Source organism: Parasteatoda tepidariorum, chromosome 3 (genome assembly GCF_982258835.1).
Source record: "Parasteatoda tepidariorum strain Cologne lab strain chromosome 3, Ptep-v5.0, whole genome shotgun sequence".
In the NCBI taxonomy this organism is placed as follows: Eukaryota; Metazoa; Arthropoda; class Arachnida; order Araneae; family Theridiidae; genus Parasteatoda; species Parasteatoda tepidariorum.
The window spans coordinates 59,888,958-59,916,195 of NC_141757.1; the positions used below are offsets into that span (position 1 = coordinate 59,888,958).

The following is a 27,238-nucleotide window of genomic DNA, read 5'->3' on the forward strand; positions in this document are numbered from 1 at the left end:
TCCAATTTGCAATTACTTGTAGTTATTTAGATCAAAGAGAAACAGTTATTCATCATTGAAATTTCCTTTATTTACAAAATTAATTATTGGTAAGTTCTTGAATATATATAAAAAACAATTAGCTTTTATTTTTTTGATTTTATAGTTAAGAACAAATATAATTCTGAGAATCTAACAGAATTTTTTTAATAAATACTGTACTGTTTTTTTTTAATAATTAAACAGTACCAAAATATGCTTTGACTTGTAATTAGAGCGTCAGAAGAAATATAGATATAAGGGGAAGTAGTGTCCCATCTGCGCCAAAGGGTTGACTTTTTTTATTTATTTTATTTTTTTATTTTTAACTTAGATTAATACAAAGTTTTCTCATGACTGTTCGTACTCTTTAAAAGTCAAACTTTTTTAGCATTCCGTCATTATTTAAGCTTAATAAATGAATCAATAAATAAAACCATAATTTATCAAGAAAATTTTGAATGAAAATATATTATAAATATGTTGCAACTTTAATTGTGTAAATTTTTAAAAAAATTATACAATTATGTGCCTGTAAATGTTTTAAAAAAGTCATAAAAATTAAAATATTTAAAAATTCATCAGCTCAATTTTCATTCAACTGTGAAATTCATCCAACAGTTTAAAATTTAATTTACTCAAATTTCATATCACGAGCCGATATTTCATAAGACATGCAATTCATAACGAGCAATTCATCACGAACCAATATTTCATAAGAGCCATTTCATAAAGTATGCAACTAAAATTTGAATAAGTAATTCAGAATTTAAATTTATTTATTGAAAACATCCTATCATGGTGCACTGTTAAATATTAGAAATTGAAATGTTTGTAACAGAGAAATGTCGACATTAGTGAATGCTATCATTCTTCTATAAATATCAGCACATTTCTCCTTAGTCGCTTTGGTGTTGCTCTAAAATTCATTATAGACTATGTCTATTTATCATCTGACTCATTTATAGCTTTAACATAGATTCATGCGAATCCGGACATGCTAAACTCATCTTGTCAAACAGAGTGAGTAAAATGTAAGAAAGTACTATTGCCTTTAAATGGGGATGTATGTTTTTCGAAGATAATTCATCATCATCACAAATAAATAACTGAGCTCGAAAACATTTTTAGTGTTAATTCGACTTTAAAACATGATACCGAGAGTTTTTTGTATAATCCATTTAAATAGACAGGCGCCCGGTGGCTGAGTGGTAGCGCTTCGTCCTAGGTCCTGTATAGGCTAATTTTTTAATCAACTGGAACATACAGTTTTCATCTAGATCTATATTTAATTATAGTATTTGAATGACTTCTTTCAGTTGCAGTATTGAAGAATATTGCTTTCAGTTTTCATAAGCAGCTCATAATACGATATCTAAAAACTTTTCTATGGATTTAGATAAGGACTAAGAGGAGTGTAGCTTAAAACTGCTATGTTTTTAACTCATTATAGAAGTAGATTTATGCCTACTGACATTCTATTGTCGAAAATCCTGCTTTAACCCACCTAATATTTCTGTTAAAGGTATTAAATGGCTACGTAGTGTGTCTTGATAGTCAACTGAATTTTCACAAAAACGCTAAACTAGCTTGGCATTGAACCTAATGGAATCCTAAGGAATAAGAGAAGATCTACTATATTGCCTATTAAATACGTTGCTCCGCTCTTTCTTATGTTACACCAATAATAAATATTGCCATCTGAAACACTTGAATTACATTATTTTTTTCAATGCTGAACAGCATATTAATCCATTCATAACTGTGTATTTTAAGACAATCCATCTTGCACCTGTTGCTGTATTCAGTCGCATCAGTTTTACGAGTTTATCTACAAATGAGATCTTTTGAGAAACTTTTTAGATGTCATTTGTTGAAATATTTTGGTTTGTAGCTGATTATTAATTTTTTCTCTTTTCTCTTTGACCCGGCTCTCACGATTTTTCACGTCATAATTGTGGTTTGTAATTCTTAACACAAACTGAAATTTTGCATATGATTGAGCGATTTATTTAAGCTAAGATTTTTGAAGTTTTGCTAACGATAATTTAAGGTTAGAACCCCAATTAGGACATAGTTTTTTCTGCTGTTAGATTCAGAAAGTTTTTAGTTCTTGAAAAAAATATATTATCGAAGTTACCGAAGTTAACGATTCATATCTTAGTTGAATCTTTTAAAAATAATGAAATATTTCCTGTGCAATTTACAAATTTTCATTTTTCATAAATCGTTTTTTGAGTTGCAATTGACCTTTGTGATCTGTTCATGGTGAATTTTTCTATTTTTTAATATTGAAAATAAGTAAATGCCTCTTACAGATTCTCATAAAGATAAACAAAACTAATAATTTTTTTTCTTTATCTTGTTAGGTAAATCTGAAACGTGAATTTAACGAAACACACACAGTTTTGGTAAAAAAAATTTTTATTGAACATCTTTCCGTTTGCGACCAAAAATCAGCTACACTTGATATGAGTTTGTGACTAAAGGATTTATTGAAACGATTTTTTTTATTCTTTGTACAAATATACGGGGAAAATTTTTTTTTTTTTATGTCTGATTTTTTTGAGGCTGATAACAATAAAACCATGAAACGTTTGTATGAAAACTATTTTTGACTTGAATTTTCGAATTGTTTTTGTCCATTTTCCCTAGTTTGCTACTCTGAATCTATTCAAAGATTCAGATTAGCTGCAGAGGGGAAAATGCGATTTCCGCACATAATATAAAATTTATAAACTGATTCTGAATAAGTTTTTTTTTTATTGCTAATTTCAAAAATAGAAACAGTGTTTGTTTCTTATCTTGGAAAATGCGTTTTCCACATATAGAATAAAATTTGTAACGTGAATCTAAATCAAGCATTTTTCGTATCTATGATTGATGATATATATCAAATATGAAAGCAGTTTTTTTCCTGTCTTGAAAAAGGCGAATTCTACAGCTTTTCATATAGCACAAAATTTGTAAATTGATTCTAAATCACGTTTTTTTTATGTACTATATTTCAAACATAAAAATAGTCTTACAAAGTGTGAATTTCACAGTTCTATTGATAGCACAGAATTTGTAAATTGATTCTGAATAGTGTTTTTTTCCATTCATACAAAACAGGTTTCCTCCATTTTTGTAGGTTGATTTCAAATATTAAAACAGTATTTTTTCCCGACTTAAAAAAGAATGATCTCCACAGTTTTAAAGTTAGCATAAAATTTGTAAATAGATTCTGAGTCTTCATTTTTTTTTTTTTTTTTTTTTTTTTTTTTTTTTTTTGTAAATAGATTTCCTATTTTTGTTGATTTCATTTAAGAAAACAGTTTTTTTTTTGTCTTGATTTGCATACGGTAACTATTCTACCGTATACAAATTTTTGTATCATTTTAAAGAATAAAATTTTACAAGGCATAATTTTTTACTTTTTCATTTAATATCAATCTAATAATTTTGAAAAGTAAGGTATAAGGTATTTTTTTACTTCATTTACACGTCAAAATACAAAATTTGAGCAAAATTGGTAGAATAGTTACAGAGAAGTAGAATTTTAAATATACGATTTTTTTAAAATTTGATTTCTTAAGAACTATTCAAAAGATTTCACTCAAATTTTGTATTTCGCCATGTGAAATTAAATTGCGTAAAAAATTGTATACTTTCCAATTCAAATTTTTTTCAACTAAAGCTATGAAAAGTAACAAATATTTACTAAAATTTATTTTTTGCTTGGGATTATCTTTGGATAAACGAATTTAATTATTGTGTGCAAAAACTTTTCAATTCGCTGAAAACTTTTTCAAGGAATGGCGAAATACGCAAAAAGTAAAATTAACATTAAGGGGTCCAAATTGTGAATCGCTCTCCTGACCGAACTATGGGGACTCCCAGATTTCGTTTACCTCTCATATTTTGAGGATTAAGTTTCCGAATCCATCGTAAAAAGAAGGCATGCTTATTCAGAGAAAGTACGTTTTTGTGTCTGTTTTTGAAACTCGAAATAACGTCTGCATTAATTAATTAGTATATTTGAAGTCATCCTCGTGAACCATTAATTCTTAGTACAAGAAAATCTGATCATTAGATCAAAAGTTATTCAGAGTATTCCGATGATTTATTTATTTATTTTTTGGCGCACTGTGCTTGCTATACAAAATTTCAAAGTAATTAATATTAAATCGCAAAACTTTCCATTTTTTTTCAAAATCTGAACTTCGTAATGCATTTAAGCTTGATTGTGTCTTGTTTCCGGTATGAGAACTATTTATATCTCCATCATTGTTACAATTTTGTAATCTGTGAAGATATTTGTTGTGATTAGAATATTTGAGAGATTATGTTTGGAATAAAGAGAATTCAAATAAAAGCAGGGAGTTTTCATATCGGCTGTTGACCTAGACTGTTTGTCTTGCGATAAAATTGATAGTTTTTTAGTGACTACTGTGGCTTACAATCTGAAGATAACACTCATAATGTGTTTTCTAACGGATGTTCTGAAGGCGAAATTAAGTGATTCTAAGATTCTTTTTTCCCTCCAGAATGTGGAAGATTTTTTAAGTCTAGGATATATAACAAGAATAGCTATGTCCATATCAAAATTTTGGTCGACTGGATAAATTACTGGGAGCGATTTATTGACACAAGTTTCCCAAAGTAAGCATTAATTTTTAACACAGAAAAAATAAATATAGAAATATACTAATGATATATTACTACTACTGATGAAGGCAAGACTGAAAGCCATCAAAACCAATATAGACACAGAGAAGAGTAGTACTTCAAGCTTCATCAAGCAACCAAACTGGTTTTGATCCTTTTCACCCCGCCTTCCTCGACCATGATTCTTGAGATTTCGATAATATTTTTGTTTCTCCTTCATTTAAATAATAATTTGTGACCCCCTATTTTTTAATATTATAATCGTGGCTGAACAGCCGATCGAATTTTTTGGTTTACGACTGCTAATGTTCAAATCCGTAACTTTGTAATTTTGAACCCAATCCATAAGACAAGGCAGCTCCTGCATCAAGTAGTGGGTAAATTTGCTTTTGTGGAGGACTTTTTGAGGGAACTAACCAGCATTTGCGTTACATGGCGAGGAAGAAAACGAGAACCTCCCACTGTTAGCCCGACGACAAAGGGACTCTAAGTCATGATCCATACTGCTGAGGATATTTCACGTCAGCACTGCAGTCGGTTCAAGCCAGATGCGCATTCATATCGACCAGCCATCGCCGGGATTCGAACCAGGGTTTAAGCTGAGTCTAAAAATTCATTAGCAAAAAAGCTAAAATCTGAAAAAAAGTTTTAGCAAAATGCTAAAATGCCATTAGGCTTATAAAATTACTTTATATCAAACAAGTACTGTAAGTTATCTGACAAAGAATAACTTAATGTACAAGAATATCAGAAAGAATACCTATAACAAAAAAAAAACACATTTATTATTTATCAAAACATTTTGGTTTATAATTAACAATCTTCCTTTCTTTCATGTTTGCCCATTTTACAAATGCTTCTTGAAAGTTAAATGCACTTTCAGGGCCCTCAATATTAATCATTAATAATCTAGCCATTTTTGTTGATCGCTATGCTTCATCTCGTTTGATCACGTTTTTTTCGTGAACGCTAGCGTCATGGTTCTTCTTGCGAAAGATATTTAGATTTTTTCTCCTTGTTTGATCAAGTTTTTTTCATGGATGTTAGCGTCATGGTTTTTCGTGGAAGCTTTTTTTTAAAATGGAATTTAGTAAAATCCTTTAGCAAAAATGCGAAAATGCTTTGTTGAATTTTAGCATTTTTGAGGGGTCTTTTCGCATTTTGCGAAAAAAGCTACCGTAGCGGAAACCCTGATTCGAACCCGGTTCACCTCATTGGAAGGCGAACGCTCTATTCCCTCTGCCATCGCGGCTATGCGACTCCTACTGTGTACATTTTTTTCTGCTTCATTTTTGATAAAAAGTCTAAAACTATACACCAAGAGCGGTGGTTCTGGACCATTCTGCATTTATGCAGCACATAGGGAGTTCATTAAACGCCGACTTTAAAATCGGTACACATTTTCAGTGATAATGGAATGTGATAAAAATGGCACTTTTCGATATAGCAAAGGGTAGCTGCAAAATAAAAAAAAATAAAAAAAACGTTACTAGAACTAAATAGAATAATAAAAAGAAGAAATGAAAATTTATTTTTAATCATGCTAGTTTACGTGACTTTAATTTATGTTAAAACTAGAAATTTGAAAAAAGTTTATTAAATATTCCACGCGGTGTAAATGGGTTTAGAAACTCGTTGCTCATCCAGAATATTGAAAGGGAAGATGCAGCATTCCATCTACTCGCTCTTCCTGAAACTTGAAATTCGGTGATTTCTTAAATTTGTTTGATAGCAATCATTCTGCATCGTACGTCACAAGAGAGAGTGCGCATATCAGACATCTAGAGCTAGATATCTTACTAGATCTTTGCTCTCGAAAACCTCCCTGGCTAGTCCCGCCCGCAATAGATAGAAAAGATATGATTCCCAGTAGTGCACTGAAGACAAGTTAAGTATCATTCTCTGTAGTCAGTGAGCAGGTGGGTGACTACTTTGATCAACCTGCGAAGGAAACCGAAGGTACGCGGTATCATCAGTCCTCGGTAAACTGTTCTTCCGTAAAGTGCTCGACCTCTCGTACAGGTGGTCGGACAACCAAAACTTAAGAGCAATCCCCTTTGCACTGGATCAAAATTGTAATGATATGTCTTCTGATCCTCCTTAGGGATGTTTCTCAGACAGTCACCAATAGCCCATTGTGTAGCTCTACTTCGACGCAAATAAATTGCTTACCTACCTTCCTGGCCAAGCGGTAAGTTCTGTAGAATGGAAGTAGCGTATTTGAAGCCCGTCGTTATTTTTTATCTATCTTTGTGCTGTCTTTCTCTAAATTGTGTTATCTGTTCTTAATTTTGACAAGGATTTGTAAGCCGTTTTTTTTGCATTAACCACACAAGTCGGCATATGTATGTCTAACAGTGAAATAAATAAATAAAAATTTCGCTTTCCTTCACCAAGGACAAGTGAATCTCGAGAAAGTTATTTCTGGCATAAAGATATGTGGCCTTCATCCGTGTACTAAACAACCTTCTGGAAAATCAAGAACTGAGAGATGTTCAGGACTTGACTGAGTCTCCTCCTGACCAAATTTCAACCCAGAATAATTCAGCATTCCGCATTTTCTTTATCATATTTCTGCAAACATCTTATTTTGTCTTCAGTACCGATTCCATCTACTTATATAAATCGCTTAAAACCACATTCGGCGGCAAATGTGAATATTCTGTGTTATTCAGAAACTTTTGTGATTTTGTTGTTAATTTATTCGAGAATTCTCTGAGAGTATTTCTTTTGTTAATAATCCTTAGCTTGGGGCTACCCTGGCCAAGCGGTATGTCCAAAAAACGCTGTGTGTAGTGTGGAGGTAACGGGTTCGAATCCCGCTGTTTTCCTGGAAGTTTCTTCGCGCATTTCTTCTCCATCCTATCTGTTCCTTAATATTGAAGGTTTATAACCCTTAATTGAGCATGCAAGCCTACTCGTATGTTGTACCAATAAGCGATTAATTCGTAACTTTCAGTTTAGTTTCGATGTTTACATTTTTTAACTAAATTACTTTTAATTTTTTTCTTCGTCTTCGACTCTTTGCCTTTAGCGCAATCTTTATCAAAGTGCTTTGAAGTTACTATTTACCTTTCATCAGGTATTTTAGTAGCATAGCTTCGAGTTATTTCCTGTTCATTGCCTTTCAACCTGTTTTTTTCCCTTCATACTCTGGTGTCATCACTTAAAGTTTGTGCCAATATTTATGGGATTTATATTTATGGCATGCATAATTTTAGAACCATTTTCAGAAATGTTGTAAATAAAAGAACACAAATAAGGAGTCACAAAAGCGTCATAAAAATCTAACAAATCATTCTAGAGTGAGGCAAGACGTAAACACGATTTTTGGGAACATTTTCATTTTAATGAACCAATTATAATGGTTTTGATGTATTTAATCAGAATCTACTTGATAATAATTTTTTTAGATTCCGATAACGTTTGTGTTATATTCCAAGTTAAAAAAAAAAAAAATTACGATAGAGGAAAATAAGGTAAGTGCATATGACATCATGAGATTACCTATTTGTTCAATTCTTGTCTATGAATTGCAGACATTTGTTTTTCTTTTAAGGAAGTGCACAGGATTTATGTATATGAAGTCCACATGTAGCTGTTAATTGTTATCTACTATGTTTATTTTGCACACAATTCTGTCATAGAATTCTTATTCTTGTTTATGTGAATGTATTATTGTAAACAATTTTTCGGAATAGCATGTACAATTACAATCTAGAATCCTTAATCTTTTGTACTTGTGTACGGTGTGCAAAATTAAAAACTGACCACCCTTAATAACTTTTGATATAATGATCTTATCTTCACGTTCTAGGACTCATTCACTCGAGGTAGTGACCTCAATATGCTAACTAATTAGTGCAGACGATAATTCAAGTTACGAAATTTTTAGGAGAATTTAAAATTTTTGCACCAATTATAAAATTTATTTGTCCAAAGATAATTCCATGCAAAAATTAATTTTTAGTAAAGATTTATTATTTTATTTAATAATTGTCAGAAAAATGTTGAATTGTAAGGTATACAAACTTTTGTATATAATTTTACAAGGCATCATTTTTTATTTTTCATTTAATATCAAACTAAAAATTTTGAAAGGTAAGGTATAGAAAGTAAGGTATAAGGTATTTTTACTTCATTTACATGTCAAAATACAAAATTTGAGCAAAATTGGTAGATTAGTTAGAGAAATCGAATTTTAAATATACGACTTTCTTAAAATTCGATTTCGTAAGAACTATTCAAAAGATTTCACTCAAATTTTGTATTTCGCCATGTGAAATTTCCTACTTTAAAACTGTGTAAAAAATTGTATACCTTACAATTCAAATTTTTTCAACTATTATTTAATAAAGTTATAAAAAAATAATAAATATTTACTAAAATTTATTTTTTGCACTGATTCTTGCATCTTTGGAAAAACGAATTTAATAATTGTGCGCAAAATTTTTCAATTCGCTGAAAATTTTTTCAAGATATGGCGAAATACGCAAAAAGTGGAATCTAAAGGGTCCAAACTGTGAATCGCTCTCCTGACCGAACTATGGGTATCATATTTCCCAGATTGCGACTACCCTCTATATTTTGGGGGTCAGAAATCCTAATTCGTCGTTAGAAAAGTATGTTTATTCAGAGAAAGTACGCTTTTGTGTCTGATTTCGTAGCGTAAAATATCGCCTGTACTATTTAATTAGCATATTTGAGATCATTCCCTCGAACTATTAAGAATGAGTTTGAGAACGTGAAGATCCGATCATTATAACAAAAGTTATTTAGGGTGGTCCTCTTTCTTTCTTTTTTTTGTGCACTTTGCATTTCTAAAATTTTCTTTTTCTGAATTATTTATGCAATTCTGATCTAGAATTTTTATTCTGTGTGCATTATGAAACATTATTTTTCGAAATTCAAAATTTCAAATATTGACTCATAATTTCAAATATATCATAAAAAATTTACATAGATGAGTTGGCGACATATTTATCAAATATCTTTATTTTTACTTAAAAATATTTGTTTTTTGGAAGAGTGAAATTTTCTTGTCTTAGATGAAAAATGTAAATTCGAGTTAAAAATAACTAAATTAAAAATAAAGTTTTTCTTCAAGTTCAAAAATGTTACGTTCCTAACGTAAAGTAACAGTAAAAAATTTATGCATGAGATGTAACATATATATCTTCGAAATCTACACGAAGTTTTTTATTTTAATTAACAAATATGCATATTTTCAATTTTCTACCCAATGAATAGATCAGGTTTTTCTTTAAATTCCTGGATAGGTTAAGGTTTTCATGTAGACTCTGAGGGGCCATTGCTTTTCATTTAGAATTTTTTTTTACCGTTACTTTACATTCTAAGCGTTATATTTGAGAACTTAAAAATTTTATTTTGCACTATCTTACTGCTTTAAAATATTTAAAATTTACACTTTTGACAAAAAAAAATTATAATGTAAAGTAATAGTAGAATTGTTTTTTTTTTTTAAACGATTAAAAAATGCTTTGATTACAATACGACAACAGAGAAAACATTTGGTTAATTTTGAATTTTTTTTTTTGTGGTACAACTTATTGCTTGCGTTGGTATGGTTTGAAACAATTTATTTCAATGTGCTGGATTTCACCACTCGCTTAAAACACTATTTCTAAACTCTTGTTTAACCCTATCACTCTTGTTGTTACTTCTAAGTAACATAGCTTTGATGTATTTCTATTAACTTCCTTTTCTCTTAGATGGGGAATATTTTTTTCAACTAACACGCATATATTTAGACTACTTTTTTTTTTTTTTTTTTTTTTAACTAACATGATATTAACAGCCATTTTTCCTTTTGGTGTTGCGGAAATCTTACTTCAGAAATTGTCCTTCAAAGTTTCGTTAAAAATAAAACTTTTGGGAGAATATAAGACTTTTTTTATATATATATTTTAATTTTCTAACTTTATTATTTTTTAAATCAATTTTTATTTAATAATTAATTTATTAAATAATTGATTTGCTTATTTATGAAAAAAAAAGTATTTAGAAAAGATCTTAAATGAAAAGGAAAATTTTTTTTTAAAAAATAGGATTAAATGAAGAGGAAACAATTGAATGGAAATTCTGAATAAGTTGATTAGTTGCGTGAATAGTTGTGTGAAAAAATTTATGCTTAATTTTCTCCTTTTTTTTTTATATCAGACCTCTCTGAAAAATGTCATGCGTGAAAGAGTTAAAATTTAACATTTCATGCTTGTAGATTAATGCTCATTATGCCGTTAAGTTTGATTGAAGCTGTAATTGATTAGATAATGCTTTGATTTTAAAAACAATTATTTTGATGAAAAATATAGTTCTCATGAAAAAATTACTAAGTGTTTATTTTAAATTAAAATTAACTTGTAACAGACGATATCAAATTAGATAAATCTTTTATGTAGGTTTGTCAAATAAACGATGTTTTCAAATATAATCATGATGGCCTTCAATCCACTGTCTCTGTTTCCTACTAAGTTTAGAGCTGAATCAAGCAAATTCCATTCAAGTAAGTACCTTTTATATGCTAACAAATATTTGCTCTAACATTATTAAACATTTTAGAAAACAAATAAAATAGTTGTTTAAACTGCTAAGTGGTCACTCATTAAATTGGTTTTAAAATTACTTCAGTACAGTTTCGATTTTAACCCCTTCTAAGACCGTGGTAAGTATATTTACCACCACTTTAATTTTGGTATGCCATTTGTTATTAACTTCAGCTCTGATGAAGCCGGTTAGAATAAAATTGGCGACAATAATCCTGTTTTTATGGAATATTTAAAAAAATGTAATATATAATTCCTTTTTCAGTTTGGAGTTCATAAACGAAAAAAAAAAAATTTATTTTATAACTGAAAGAAAAATGAAAGTCATTAAGTTTCTTACTTTTTTTTATAACAACTATTGGTAATAGTAAACATACTTACCACAAAAAATGTTGTTAAAATTCAAAAAAATTTTACCAACTGATCAAAACGAGTTTTCTTTTATCCAAATTCAAGAAGTAATTTAATGTACCCTTACTGGAAATAAATGGCCCATTAAAGGGTTAAAGCAGAATTGAAAAAAGATGAATTCAAAATCATGAAATGTATGGAATTTTAGGCATTTTTCTGTTTGTGTCTATCACTCCAAGAACTAATGTCTTCTCCCCTTTATCATCAATACTATAAGAACTGTGCTATTCTTCAAATTTAATGCTAAACAAAAAAAAAAAAAGAAATTGGAGCTACATTTTATTTTAAGTTAATATAAAATCAAGTATTCATATACACTTTAACCAATGTTAAAATCTAATCACAAATAACGGAAAATTATTACTTCACATTCATGCTCATTCACACCATTCGTAATTTATTTTGCCTCCGAAAACACCAATTTTGGCGTAGTATGGATATCTCCAAATAGATTGCTTATAATAAAGTATTAAATGGCGTGACTTTGTTGTTTTGCACCCTGCTATACATCTACAGAACTTTTTTTTTCCGTTACGAAAAGTATGCATACTGCGCGAGAAAAAAATGGACCAATATGCTTCAAATATGCTAACCAATAAGTGCAGAGAATAATTTAAGTAACGGAATCAGGTACGTACTTTCTCTGAATAAACATTAATTTTTCAAACTATTCGGATTTGTGACCCCCAAAATATAGGGGTAGCGGCAATCTGGGAAATATGGTCCTAATAGTTTGGTCAGGAAAGCGATTCATAGTTTGTTAAATTTACTTTTTGCGTGTTTCGCTATATCTCGAGAACTTTTTAAGCGAATTGAAAATTTTGCACACAATTATAAAATTTGTTTACCTAAAGATAATTCCATGCTAAAAGTAACTGCTAATAAACATTTAATATTTCTTATTATTTTATTTAATAAAGGTCGAAAAAATTTTGAATTATAAGGTATCTAATTTTTACATTATTTAAAAAAATATAATTTCGTATGGCAAAAAAAAAAAAAAATTGCTCAAAATTTGTGAATAGATTACTGATTTAACAAAAGTAAGATATTTAAAATTTGATTGCTCAGGAACTATTTAATTGATTTTGCTCTAATTTTGTTTTATGCCTTGTAAAATTATATTCTTTAAAATGATACAAAAATTTGCTTAGAAATAAATTTGCATTAAATTTCGTGATTCTAGCTTAAATATTGAAGGAGATAACGACATTTTTATAAACTATTTTTTTTTTGTCTTGCGTATTTTTACTATAACTTTAAAAATAATCAATAAAACTTTAAAAAATGTTTTGGAGCAATTTAAAATTAAATAAAAAAATTTTGTTTTCAAATTTGAAACAAGTTCTCTTAAAACTATCTAAGATATGAGTATTTAAATTAGTTCTTTTGTACTGCGCATGAGAAAAAAAAAAGAAAACTTCTTCTTTATAATTTCGTACTGAATCATATTTAGCAACTAATGAGAAAAAGTCTTATTTGAATATCTAAAAGACGTGAAGTTTCGGGCAATTTTCTATATAGTTTTTGTACTTTTAAACATAAAGCTCAAAATGATAAGAGGTTTTCCACAAATTTTACTGTGCAATATAGTAAATGACACTACCTTATAACCGGACAGCAAGAACAAAATATAATAGACTAGACTTATTTAATTAGTCGCCAAATATGATTCACTACCAAATTATGAAAAAAAATGTAAGTTTTTTTCTCGCTTGCGCAATACAAAAGAACTACTTTAAACACTCCTATTTTGCGCAGTTTAAGCGAACATTTTTCAAATTTTAAAATAAAATTTTTGTATTTAATTTTGAATTGCTCCAAAAATTTTGTTTAATTTTACTGAATATTTTTAAAATAATAGCAAAAAAAAATTAAGACAAAAAAAATCGTTTTTTTTTTTTAATTTATAAAAATGCTCATATCTCTATAAATATTGAAGCTAAGCTTGCGAAATTTTATGCAGCAATTGCAAATGAAAACCAAAGTAAACAATACAAGTTACAAGTTTGTTGCTTGTCTTTCTGGCATAGGTCGCTTAAAAAAATTATTTTCTTTCATTACATATTGTCGGGCCCTCAAACCTCTGAAAGCTTTAAATCTCATTGCTAAGTTTGAAAAATGGCATGAACTAAATAACTCTAAAGTTACAAAATAATCCTTTGATTTTTTCTTGAGAAATTAAGAAGAAAATGTCAAGAAACTGAAAGTGTCTCTTCCATTATTGTAGGGCAGTGTATGTGATTTACAAACTAATTTTAAGAACTAGAGAGGCGTATAAACTAGCTGTTCTTACTTAAATTGTATTGTAAAAATAACTTCACTTATTCTTATGTGTATCATTTGTTTTTGTTTTAAAAAATTTAAGTGTTACTGAACACAAGAAATGGTGCTAGCTATTACTCTACATCGAAAGCAGCTTAAAGTAACATTCCTGGTGTTCCATTACAACAGTTTTGGTGTAAAGGAGTTTTCACCATTTTTGGCGTTAAGGTAAACTAAAATTTAGTGCATAGACTAGTCATTGCCTAGCGCCTTCTAGAAGAATAATACATTACCTATTTGGGAATCCATTGCCTCTTTTGGAAGTATGCATTGCTTATTTGGGACTTCAGCGTATGAATAATGTATTTTAAGCATCATTATTAATGCATAGCTAATCTATTCTGACATTTACTTTATCGATGTGGACTTTACACTGTATAGACTACATTTACTATATTGATGCCAGGCTTCCATGCGTGAAAGACGAAAAATATAAATATTAAAACTTAATTTGCTGTAATATACATTAAAATTAATAAAAATAAAAATTCTCTCTGCAAAGAACTAAAAAATTTTTTGTAATGCACGCATCGGAGTTGTAATGATCTTTTAAATTTACCGCTATCAATTTTTTCCCGTTGCCGAACGCCCACAAAGAAGTGTGTGGGCCCTGTAAGGACTTTATTGTGACCCAAGTTTATCAGTACTTTTTTTCTTTAATTAATTAGGGAAAATTGTCTTGTTTATTGCTGACATCCTGAGTTTATCAGACGAATCATAGTAGTTCTTGTTATCAATATTACTTATATGAATATCATATTTCTTTCTAAATGCGTGGTATTTATGAAAAATTCAAGTTTGTTATTTATGAAATTGAAAAATTGTTTGGCATATTGATCCCTTTATGCATGGTTGAATTTATGACCATATAAGAATTTCAATGTAGCTTTAAGCAGTTACAGCTAATGTTCCAATCTCTTAGGTATTCTTAGCGACTCTATCACAAATTACTATTGGTTTATAAATTTTTTATGGTTCTTTTTATTGATTATTTAATCGATTCATATATTCATTGATTCGCAGATTCGCTGCTTAAGTCATTAATTATTTCCTGGAATGACCAATTCAGTGATTCATTAATTGGATTCTGTAAATCGAGACGAAGTGAAATGATTAAGCTTATCCATGTGATTCAAATCAGATTTAATTGGATACCTGGAAGAGACGTAAGGTGTGTGCCCAACCTGATTGGCTTTTGAATCGACAAATGCCACGATTTACCCACAATGACGTCACTTTGCAGGTATCCAATTCACTTAAACGCTAGATAATGATCTCTAAACCACTGATTTACTATTTCCATCTTCCTTTTCGTTTTCTTTTTTTTTGTTTCATTTTAAATATCAAGAATCATTCAAAATAGAGCGGACGAGGGCTGACTTAAGGGAATAAGCAGTTACTTATTAATGAGACGATCCAGGTTCGAATTCCGGCTGTAGGTAATTGATTCTTGTACAGCCTCTGGCACGCACCGACCAAATTGTTGACGTAGAATATCTCTAGTTGTAGAAGAATTAGGATTCGAATCCTTTTAATATCCGGCTAACCGAGGGAGATTTTTGTGATTTTCCACTCCATGTAACGGGTTAGTTCCATTAAAAAAGTCTCCCATCATGATGGCGAGTTTGTCCTAATGCTTGATCCAGGAGTTTTCTTTGTTGGGTTCAGATTTGCTAGGCTGTGGAGTCCAATCACAATCCGATACGAATCAAATGCTCACCACCTGTGATAAAATAAAATGAAATCGTTCATAGAAACGTCTAATACAGTTACGAACTATTCATAAATAGGTTAAATAGTTTAAATAGTGACAGCTACAGTGAAACTTCTTAAGTTGACCACCTGCTTATATTTTCTTTAGTGATGTATTTAGACAGGTGGTCAACTAAGAGTATAGATGAGTCATATTTTCTTTTTTTATCATTCCTTTTATCAAGTTATTGTTATAAATATAATGTAATATATAATTTTTTTTATGTATTACCAATCGAAATAAATATAAAAGTAACGAAATCTTTTTAACATAAATTTTAAATTTTAGTTAGGAGACATCTCATATCTTAAAGAATGAACTTAATTGTAAAATAAATTAAAATTCGTAACGCAAATTTAATATCAATCTGATTAGCTTAAAAAAACAAATATGCATATTTGTTAGTGATGTTTGCCAGTTATAATTACAATAAAGCTTCTTAAAATACCAATAATACTAAAGAACATAAGTGTATTTAGAACATTCAACATTTTATTCATTTCATTCCTTGAAAGTCTATTGTTATAATTATAAATCTACTTTTTACAAAAGCTCTTAATATTTTCCCACGCGGTCAACTTACTGTGGGATTTTAGTTAGCTTTTAATATTATTTCGCCAATTTTTCTTTCGCCATAAAAAAGCACTATCATTTAATAGAATAATAATCAGCTGTGGTGCTTTAATATTGGTGATCTTAACATAACCAGTTAATATTCTTTTCCGTAAAAAAATGTTTTTATTTCTTAAATCATGCAATGTTAATAAAAAAAAGCATGAATTTGTTATAAGGGGTAATTATTTTCATCATCATTGACATCGTTTTGCAATTGGTTTTAATAATTAATATTATTCTTTTCTATTAAAAAGAAGCAATATTAGAAGAAAATACCTGAAAAGTGCTTTTCAAATATCTAAATATTGGGTTATTCGGAAAGTAATTTCGTTTTTCACCCCCCACAGAGGACCTAATTGTATTTATTTCGCAGCCAATATCGCACTTAAGCCGAATAATTATTATACATTTTGTCAGCTGATACAGCAAGGCTTGCTTATGAAAAAGTTCGATTGATTCTACTCAGTAGTTTTCCGTTTGTGCTCGTTCAAGTATGCATTTTTAGCATATTTTACGTTTTTATGGTTAAAAAGATAAAAATGCTGTTCAAGCAAGATAAAAGTTATCCAATTTGTACGAAGAAGATGTGTTGACTGTATGCCAGTGGCAAATCTGGTTCGTAAATTTTGATGAAGATGCTCCACGTTCTGGAAAATCAGTTGCAGCTGATGAAGACACAATTTGCCAGTTTTCTGTGATAAAGACGCAATTTGCCAGCTTGAACAAATTATTTATTCAGTATAAGAAAATTTTTCATTTTCATAAATAACGAAACTGCTTTTCGAAGAGCCCAATGCATCAGATATTTTAGCATCTAACGGTATTTTTAAGTTCAAATATTAGTCACATTGCTGTTAACATCATGCATGTCGTGCTGCAACACTGTCTATAACCTATGTTCTTTTCTCTCACGTGGAAACGAGGGTAACTTAAAATTTACAATTTAGGTGTAAAATCAAGTTTGATACCTTTAATCTTTTGCATGTATTGTGATTTTCCTTGTTGCTTCTAGAGAAATCGTGCACTCAGTATGCATGTTTGTCGATCTGTCAAATTAAAATGTGCGTAGTAAGAATGATAAATTTGGGGATAATTCATTAAAAAATTGTTTTAAACTCTTGTTTACGTCGGGTTAACTGCGAGATGTACTTCGTAATGCAATTGGGTACTCGCAGTTCATGAAGAAGATCACAGTTACCCACACACGTGATCTATGACGTCAGCTCTATCTGATCGCTTATAAGCAAATGGGCGTGTTAAAGTTGAACTCAGTTTCTCCACATAAGTTAGACTGTTAATTAATGTAAAATTAATTAAATACAGCTCCGTATCGCATGTCAAATTTGTTGAAATATAATTCTTTCTTGTTTACGTCTTTTACTTAACTTAGATTTATTATTTGTTTACGTTTTTTATTGTAATCGTGATATATTTTAGTTTTGTGTTCGCATGTCAAATTTGTTGAAATATAATTCTTTCTTGTTTACGTCTTTTACTTAACTTAGATTTATTATTTTTTTACGTTTTTTATTGTAATCGTGATATATTTCAGTTTTGTGTTCCTGGCAACTTCGATGCATAATTAGTTAGTACATGTTCTACATAGCTTCGTGCTGTCTTTGTGTCAAGTAAGAAATATATAGTGAAAGAATTAAAATATTTTTTAAAATATCTTAGTGAAAGAATATGGAATGTATCACTTAAGAGAATTGATGATTGACTTTGCTTAGCTTATTCGAAATAGAATGAAAAGCACAGTTGATAACGTAAACAAAGGCCACGTTTTAATAACCCGTCACGATTGTGATACCCACATTGCGTTACTTGCAGGCAGGGCTAAAGAGAATACAAGGGCTAGTTCACTCCGCTCTTAGAGCTGAAGCTACGATTTCCCTCCTCATGACGTCACTGTGTCCACAGATCTCGGAGATCCCAAGCAAAGATATGATAACTTTGCATCTTTCTCTTTGTAAAAATAAGTTATACTTTTTCTGGTTATTAGCCTTCAAACTTTACGTAATTAACACATTATTTCCGTTCATAAACATAGTTTAAAAAAAACTTTCTTGGTTATTATATTAAAAAAATACCATTTTAAACTTATAAAAATGTTTTGCTAGTTGGTGAAAATGACACGATAAATACTTTATTTTAAAAAGTTCAGTTTTAACTTTAACTAAACTGCTGTTCGTAGAAAATGCAACACCATGAAGGAATCATCAGAATCAAATGAAATTCGCAGCAAATGTCAATTATAGGATATTATGCAAATTAATAAAGTTTCAGAGCCATCGCGCGTGCGTGGCGCGCGCAGCGCCCTCTGAATTGATGCTGAAAGCGTATAAATAAAGTGCTGTAGCGGGACGTTGAAAATAGTCTATGATTATTTGTTAGTGGCAAACGTTTAGTGAGACCTGAGTATGCCTCCACGACGGAAGAATAAGAAATTCAAGCAACTTACGGAGTTTGAACGAGGGAGGATAATCGGCCTTCGAGAAGGAGGATTTTCCTATCGCGCAATAGCAGCTCGTATGCAGCGGAACAGTTCCACAGTGATGCGAGTTTGGAAGCAGTGGACCGACGAGCACCGAACAACTCGAAAAACAGGCACTGGACGACAGAAGGTGACGTCAGAGCGCGATGATCGACACCTGCTCCGCATGGCGGTGAATGATCGCACAGCTTCCTCCAGGCAGCTGGCAGCACATTGGTCTACTGCTACAGGTGTACAATTGTCGGCTTCGTCAATTCGTCGTCGTCTGCTGCGCCGTGGATTGCGTGCAAGGGTGCCATTATACAGGATTCCCCTCACGGCGGATCATCAACGGCTGCGTCGGCAGTGGGCTCTTGAGCACAGAGACTGGCGAGCTGATTGGCACCAAGTTGTCTTTTCAGATGAATCACGCTTCAATTTGTGGACCCATGATGGCCGTGTTCGTGTTAGACGTTATGCCGGTCAACGCTGCCTTCCTGAGTGTATTATTGAACGACATAGTGGTCGAACACCCGGAGTTATGGTCTGGGGTGCGATTTCGTATCATGGACGATCCAATTTGATACGAATTGAGGGTAATCTCAATAGCAACAGATACGTCCGTGAAGTGCTACAGCCCGAAGTCGTTCCTTTCCTTCAAGGCATCCCTGGAGCTATCTTTCAGCAGGATAATGCACGCCCACATGTTGCGCGGACTGTTAGAGACTTCTGTTCAGCACAACGCATGCAACTTCTTCCTTGGCCTGCTTATTCGCCGGATATGTCGCCTATTGAGCACGTGTGGGATATGGTTGGTCGGCGTCTCACTCGTGATCCGCGTCCTGCAGTTTCCAAAGACGAACTTTGGTTGCGCATACAAGCGATATGGAATTCTCTTCCTCAAGCAGATATTCAACATCTGTTTGACTCCATGCCACGTCGTATAGCAGCACTTATTGCAGCGCGTGGTGGCTGCACCAAATACTGATTTCAGACGCTTAATTTGTTTCTTTTGTTTTGAAAATTTCATCATTTATTTGTATCAGTACAAGTCGTTTCTGCATTAAATTTCATTTGATTCTGATGATTCTTTCATGGTGTTGCATTTTCTACAAACAGCAGTTTATTAAGAAAAATGAAGGCATATATCGACACTTTTTTTATCTACATATTCTTTTATAAAGATAAGTTAAGTTAAATTTAGAATCCCTGATTTTAAAATATGTCGTTAATAGCAATTTGTTCATACTTAATCATTAGGAAACATCAACCTTAAACGCTAATTACTGAAACAAAATAATAATTTAGGTTCATAATGACATTAGAAATTTTACAATTGTTTATAGACATTTAAATTTACGATGATATAATTTATAGATATTTAAATTGAAGAGAATATAATCTTTAAAAAAAATCATAAATATTTAGAATAACTATATTAAAAAATATGTTATGAAATTAGGAGAATTTCAACAATATACTATATATTTTATTTATACTTTTTATTTATACTTTTTACATTTTAATTTTCTTTGACTTTATCTATTTTTTAATTCTTTTCACCTGCCTTTCTTTATGAAGTAACAAGGCGGCTTCTATTTAGATAATGAATTTTTATAAAAGTTCTTTACCACAGAATAAACGTATTGCTGTTTTATATTAACTGTGTCATTTCGGAATCCATTCTTTACATAGTTGTTCATTTACTTTAGGGAACACGCGAAAAATTATACTTTTTCCTTTTGTTTTTATATCAGAATTTTTGCAAGTTGCAATCGCGCAAACTGGCATTTCGATAATAGTTTTAAATTCTTGAAAATTCACTGCAAAAACTGACGAAAGTCATTATAGAAAATAACAAATGTCTTAGAATATCTCGCAAAAAGAAATGATCCAATATTAGTTAGAGCTAGTAAGGCCAAACGCTCCGTTCTTGAAGTAAAAGTGCGAGCTTTGCGCCAAAGTGACGTCACTAGAGTGACGTCGGAGGATCGGAGCGGCGAGAGATACTTCAAAGGAGTGAACCAGCCCTTCTATTCTCTTTAGCCCTGACTTGCAGGTATCCCATTGCAGATTTAAAGTCCTTGAAAAGCCAATTTGCCCTGATCCCGATACTTGAGACAAAAGTACTTTTGTCTCCGAGTTATATATAATGAATCAAATATTCTACACACTTTTATGGATTTAATGGTATGGCAGCAATAATTTGTGAGTTGCAAAAAAATTTCTTAATTCAATTCTTAGGTCTTAAATTGTACAGCAGCAATAGTTTGTAAGTTATAAAAGAGCTGAATAAATTTAGTTCTCTAGTTATAAATTCTACGGCAGCAATAGTTTATAAATTGTGAACAGATTGGATAAATATTATTTCTCGAGTTAAAAAGTGTACGGTAGTAATTAAATTACAAAGGAATTGGACGAATATAATTATTTGGTTAGCAAATTCTAGGACAGCAATAGTTCGTAATTTGTGAGAGATTTGAGTGAATTTTTTGCACGCTTCTTATACTGTTCATAGTAAAACAACAGTAGTTTGGTAACAATAGTAGTTCGTGAAACAATAGTTCGTGAAACAATAGTAGTTCGTGAAAAGTGTAACTGAATTTATTACTAACCTTGGATAGCAAATTATTAAACAGAACAAATTTTCATAAATTTTGAAAGTTAATGTAAAATATGCGTAGTAATTATTGCGCCAATTTCTTTAAAGAGACTGTTAATTTTTTAAAATTAAATTAATTATATAGGGTTTTAATTATTTCGGGAAGTTAAGGTTTAAGGACGTTTTTCAAAGCACTTTCATTAGAAGAAGAATAAAAGGTCACATATTAGGTTCCTTTAACTCGAAATAAAATTTTAATTTTAAGCTATATATGCTTACTTAGAGGAATTGTCTGAACCATAAAACAGACTAATACCTTAAATGTTTTGAAATATATTGAAATTTTTTTATAAAAATAACAGATTTGGAGAAATTTTTCTCTTAGGTTAAAATTATTAAAATTAATGAATAAATTGCAATTTTTGCATATTTTTTAATCCAGGCAATGAAACGTCGGGGGTAAATTTTCAAATCTTAAAACATTGCACCATAACTCTTTTCACTAAACTGCAGCTTATATTCAAGTCATGTTGACAAATTTACGTCATTTTCGCAATAACCCTCGAAGATGCTGGCTAAAATTACTTAAATTGAAAATTAAACTCAATTTCTTAAATTAAAAATTACTCACATAAAATTACTTAACAATCATGATTAACTGTTATAAACTCACAACAATTATAAAACAGCTTATTTTTCGTTGAATAAGTGTTCTTTCATATTTATGCTAGAGGTTTTTTTTTTAAACAAAGTGAAATATTTTTTTAAAAAATAAATCACGAGAAAATATACAAGTTTGTCTCTATAATAATGCATATAAATAAAAAATAAATAAAATAAATTATCCAAGTTTTTCTACTTTCGCTGTGCCGACTTCAAACGAATCCGATCCGGTGCAGCAACTGGAGCAAAAAGAAAGAAAACCGAAGATAAACCATCTTTGAAGAACGAAAAAGAAAATGAAGAAAAGTTTTAGAATACCGTAACTCCCGCCTTGGCGCGATAGCTTGGCGGACCGGCGTTTTGTATGATCCTGCCAAATAGAAAATGATGCCGGGAGGTAAAAAGACATCTTCTCAGTTCGTGACCTTGGTCCAAGAAGGGAAGGAAAAAGTTTTTTCACGTGGGGTCTCCTTTTTGGCTTGACCCGTCCTTTTTCTGCTCATTCCACTTTCAATAACCATGCTGCCGCCACGGATTTTATGTTCGAGGTGAGAAATCAATTCATTTTAGTTTTTTTCCATTTAGTTGCTCCTCTTTTTTTTTGTCGCACACTGATTATATTACCTGTCAAATGAGGCATTTAATGTTTGTTCTTAAATTTGCGTAATGGAATAGTGGAACACGTGACATTGTTGTTTCTAGACTTTTCCTTATTGGAACTGTAGTTATGATTACTGTAGAAAAAATTCTTATTTCTGTCTACTTAACTTTTTTTGGTGTGAAATCATTTAAATAAAAAAAATATGGAAGAATAAATTGATCAGTGTTCTTGATTATAAAATGACATAGGTTATACTACGTTCGATGTAAGAGAATTTTTATTAATTGCATCATTTAAACAATTCATTATCACTTTTTACGATTTTAATATTTGTTTGTTTCGATAATAGTTAACTTAACTATTGAATATGTAGTTTAGATAATTGCAAAATTTTTCTTTTTTTCTTTTACTTTTCTTGTAAAGAAATAATTCAAATTAATAATTTTTTTAAAAAAAATTATCAGTCTCCTTATTTTTCAAGTGACGAGTAATTTAATACTATACAGGGTAATAGCTATTAATTACACCAAGTTATTAATTTATTTTTATTACTTGACAATAATGAAGTAATAATTTGGGTAATGAGTTAGTAATTTTTATAATTTTAAGTGCACCTATAGGAAATGTAGTTAAATAATTAGCTGTAAAATGCTTTCTTCCTTTTTTTTTTAATTACCCATTTTAGAGAGGGATCAAATTATTAAGAGCAATTTAGTGTTCCAATATTATCGTTTTTTTTTAATGACGTAAATTTTCTTATATTCAATCTACTGTTATTAATTGCGCCACGGTTTTAATTCATTATTGCCATTGCTTGATATTAATGCTTATTTGTTTTTGTAATTGTCCGTTCAGTGAAGAAATTGTTAAATACAGAGAATATCGGAGAAAAAGGAAAGTGATTTTTGTTAGCAATATGAAGTTTTTACAGTGATTCAAGTTTTCAAACTTGATAAATGTCGTAAAAAATGAATAATAATACAATATAAAAAAATAAATAACAATATTAATTATAGTGATAAATAGTAAGTAGTTAAGGGATAAGTTGTATTTGAAGAATTTTAACGATTATTGAATTTTGAAAAAATTCTAAAAAATAAAATTGTCTCGATATGATAATTCAGCAATTAATACCTCATTTAATATAAATCATAATATAATTCTAACTATACCATTTTATTATTTTTCATTTTATTTCATTTTAATGATTATAATTTATATTATCTGACATCTATTGTTAGTAACAGGCTATATTATTGAAAAAGAAAGAAAGAAAATAATTTAGTAATTACTTAAAAGCAATATCAAAACTTGCGCTCAGTTACGTACAAATTGTTTTTAAAGTTGCAGTTTATATAGTTAGTTACATACATAGTATTTTCGACTTTATTTTGGTGACAATAATTTCCATATATTTAAAGTCTCGAATATTATGATTACTGGTTAAGAATTTATTTAATGCTGTACAATTTTCCAGTTGTTGATAGTATTAAAGTGTACTGAAAAAGTTTAATATGCTATTTATTACAATTTAACTTAATTTTAATTCAACAGAAAATGATACAAAAATAAAAACGAAATATAAATTAATAAAGTACTTAATTATATAAATTAATAAAGCACCTTTCTTTGTATTACCATTACCACAAAATACTCATATTACGTGTTAGATTTTAATTTCGCAAAACGCACTGACAGTTTTTTTTAATAACGATTTTAATCGCAAGGAAAATTGGATGCGTATTAGAAATTTGTAATGATTTTCGTATTGGGTTGTTATGAAAGTAATTTCGTTTTTTACTTACTGAGGACTTAATTATATTTCTTCAGAGCAAACTTCACACTTATATATTATAACAGCTGATATAGCAAAGGTTTGCGTGTGAAAAAGTTCGACTGAAGATACTATACAACAGTTTTTGGTTGTTGCCCTTTCAAATAGGGAAAGTGAAAAGTAGCAATTTCGGCATCTTTTACTTTTTTACTGCCGGAAGGGTAAAAATGCTGTTCATGCAAGAAAAAAAAATTATCCGATGTGTACGAAGAAGATGTATTAACAGTACGCTAGTGCCAAAATTAGCTTTGAAAATTACGATCTTGCAATTGAGATGCACCACGCCATCTGAAACTGATGAGACACATTAAAGGCAATAATTGATGCAAATCGAATTCATGAGGTCGCTGAGAGATTAAATTTATTGAGCTCGACCGTTCATGATAATTTGAATTTAATCTCAAAGCTCGATATTAGTGCTCCTCATGTTCTTACGGTTCGGGTCACTACTATTTTTTAGACGATTACCTGCATTAGTGTTTAGCTAGCAAAGAGCAAAAATTTTATGACCATGGAATCATGCTACAGCCAGAAAGATTCATTAAAATATTTATTTACTATATAAGAAAATTGTTTAACATTTTCTTAAAAAAAGAAGAAGAAAAAAACTTTCCGAACAACTAAATCAATAGTTTAAAAATTTATAATAAGATAATTCAAACCAAATAGGCGTATTATTAAAGTGACATCAAGGGAAATAAGACTTTAGTGGAAATTAAAAGTCAAAAATAATAATGCTTATGTTTGTTCCATCAGTGAATGCTAAGTATCAGCTTTTGCTAGATTCAAACAAATTTAAAAAGTTAAGGCCCTTTTCTTAAACGGACTTTTTAGCTTAAAGGAAAATAGTACTATTTTCTAGATAAGTTAGCTGTACTGGTAAATATGTTTAAAATCTCTGTGATATTAGGTAATTTTTGAGATGAAATAAGAACCGACCAAGAAGAGGAAAATATAATTCATAAATGGTTAAATTGATTATATTGAATCAGGCGTACTGAATTTGATTAGACATGTTCTATCTATTTGACGACGATATTTCATTTATTTTTCACAAAAATGCTCTAAAACAAAAATTTTCCAGAGTTATATTTTTCAGAGCTAAGATTTCCAGAGTTAAATTTTCCAGAGTTAAAATTTCCAGAGTTAAAATTTCCAGAGTTAAAATTTCCAGAGTTAAAATTTCCAGAGTTAAAATTTCCAGAGTTAAAATTTCCAGAGTTAAAATTTCCAGAGTTAAAATTTCCAGAGTTAAAATTTCCAGAGTTTATATTTTCCAGAGTTAAAATTTCCAGAGTTTATATTTTCCAGAGTTTATATTTTCCAGAGTTTATATTTTCCAGAGTTTGTATTTTCCAGAGTTAAAATTTTCCAGTATTAAAAATAGTTACTGTATTCCAATACAGTAACTATTTCAAATTGAAATAGATTAAAGTAAATTAAATCGTAGACTTATCTTAAATAAATTGATTTATCTTTTTAAATTGATGATTTTTTTCACGCATAGGTGTTAGGCTTATTTAATATTTGCAGTCTATGTAATAAATTTCTTTAAGTGGAATTAATATTTGATTGTTTGATTTTTTTTTATTTAAAAGTATTTCATTTTGATTTAAAACTTTTATAAACCAAAATTGATAAAAGTAAATGAATAAATAAAAAGTAAACAATCAAATGTAGCGAGTTTTAACACCCAAAACGTTTACAGTAACTGAACTGAAGCTTTTTTTCTTTCCAAAAAATTTCATTTTCTTTGTCATTAGCATAACAGTTTTTAATTTTTGTATCAATTAAAACCTATTTTAAATCCAATTGGTTTTTATTAGAATCTATTCACGTTTTTTATTAATTTCCATTAAAGTTTTTGGTGCAAAAAAACATTAATACTTTATTTTTTATTTTTCCAAAAATAATAAAATATGAATTCGTAACTATTTTTTTTAGATTTAGTTGTTTTTGAAATTTTAATTCTGTTTAAATTGATTTTTTTTTCAGTGTTTTAGACAAATAATTGCTGGAGGAATTTATTTTTGAAAAAAAAATTCGAGCTGGTCTTTAACTTAGGTCCCAACTTATTCCAAAAATTATTTCGTTCTAAGTTTTGACGTTAGGTTATGGGAATGACTTAACTTACGTTTGTAAGAACGTTTCAAAAATAAATTACTTTCCTCTCTCTAGAAAAGTTACGGTTGGAAGTTGTTTTAGTATTTCATCTTTTTCCCTGTATTTCTTTAGAAAAAAACCTTCAAAAGCTGAAAAAAAGAAGAAGAAAAAAAAATATATTTGTATTATGACATAATTTTCTATTTTTTCATCTTCAAAAACTTAGCTTTTTCGAATAGAATTAAAGAGTTAAGACTCGTTAGCTGAATGAAGTTTAGGAAAATTTTCTTAAGTTTTATTTACTTCATAACTGCTTTGAACTATTTTATTTATTAAAATCAATTATATATTTAAATCAATCACATAAACAATTTAATAGCTTGAAATGTGTTATTCCAAATATTACATTAAAATCAATTATATATATATGTAATACAAACATTATAAATACTTTTGTATTAATAAAAGCATTAAAACTCTTTCGTTTTCATAAAATATCTTTGGTAAAGGATAAGTATAGAAATTCTATTTTGGGACTTCAAGGCTAAAAACATGCCAATGAATAATAATTAGATTTATATTTCAAAAGAGAAGTTATTTTAAGATCTTTCACTTCCATATAAAGAA

The 27,238-nt window shown here is 29.7% G+C and overlaps 1 protein-coding gene across 3 annotated transcripts in view; it reads left to right on the forward strand.

The window, feature by feature from the left end:
• The first annotated feature begins 11,099 nt into the window (after positions 1 to 11,099).
• Positions 11,100 to 27,238, forward strand: part of LOC122270011 (papilin) — a 169,026-nt gene continuing 152,887 nt past the window's right edge. Inside the window, exon 1 of one of the 3 annotated variants that reach the window (XM_087159396.1) lies at positions 11,100 to 11,191. Coding sequence is in view for 1 of the 3 variants with exons in the window: in XM_043045710.3 (XP_042901644.2) it covers positions 22,593 to 22,621 (29 nt within the window). In the remaining 2 variants the exon portion in view is untranslated. Of the gene's footprint in view, positions 11,192 to 22,448; positions 22,622 to 27,238 lie in introns of those variants that run through there. The other 2 variants (XM_043045710.3, XM_043045711.3) reach the window with 2 other exon arrangements.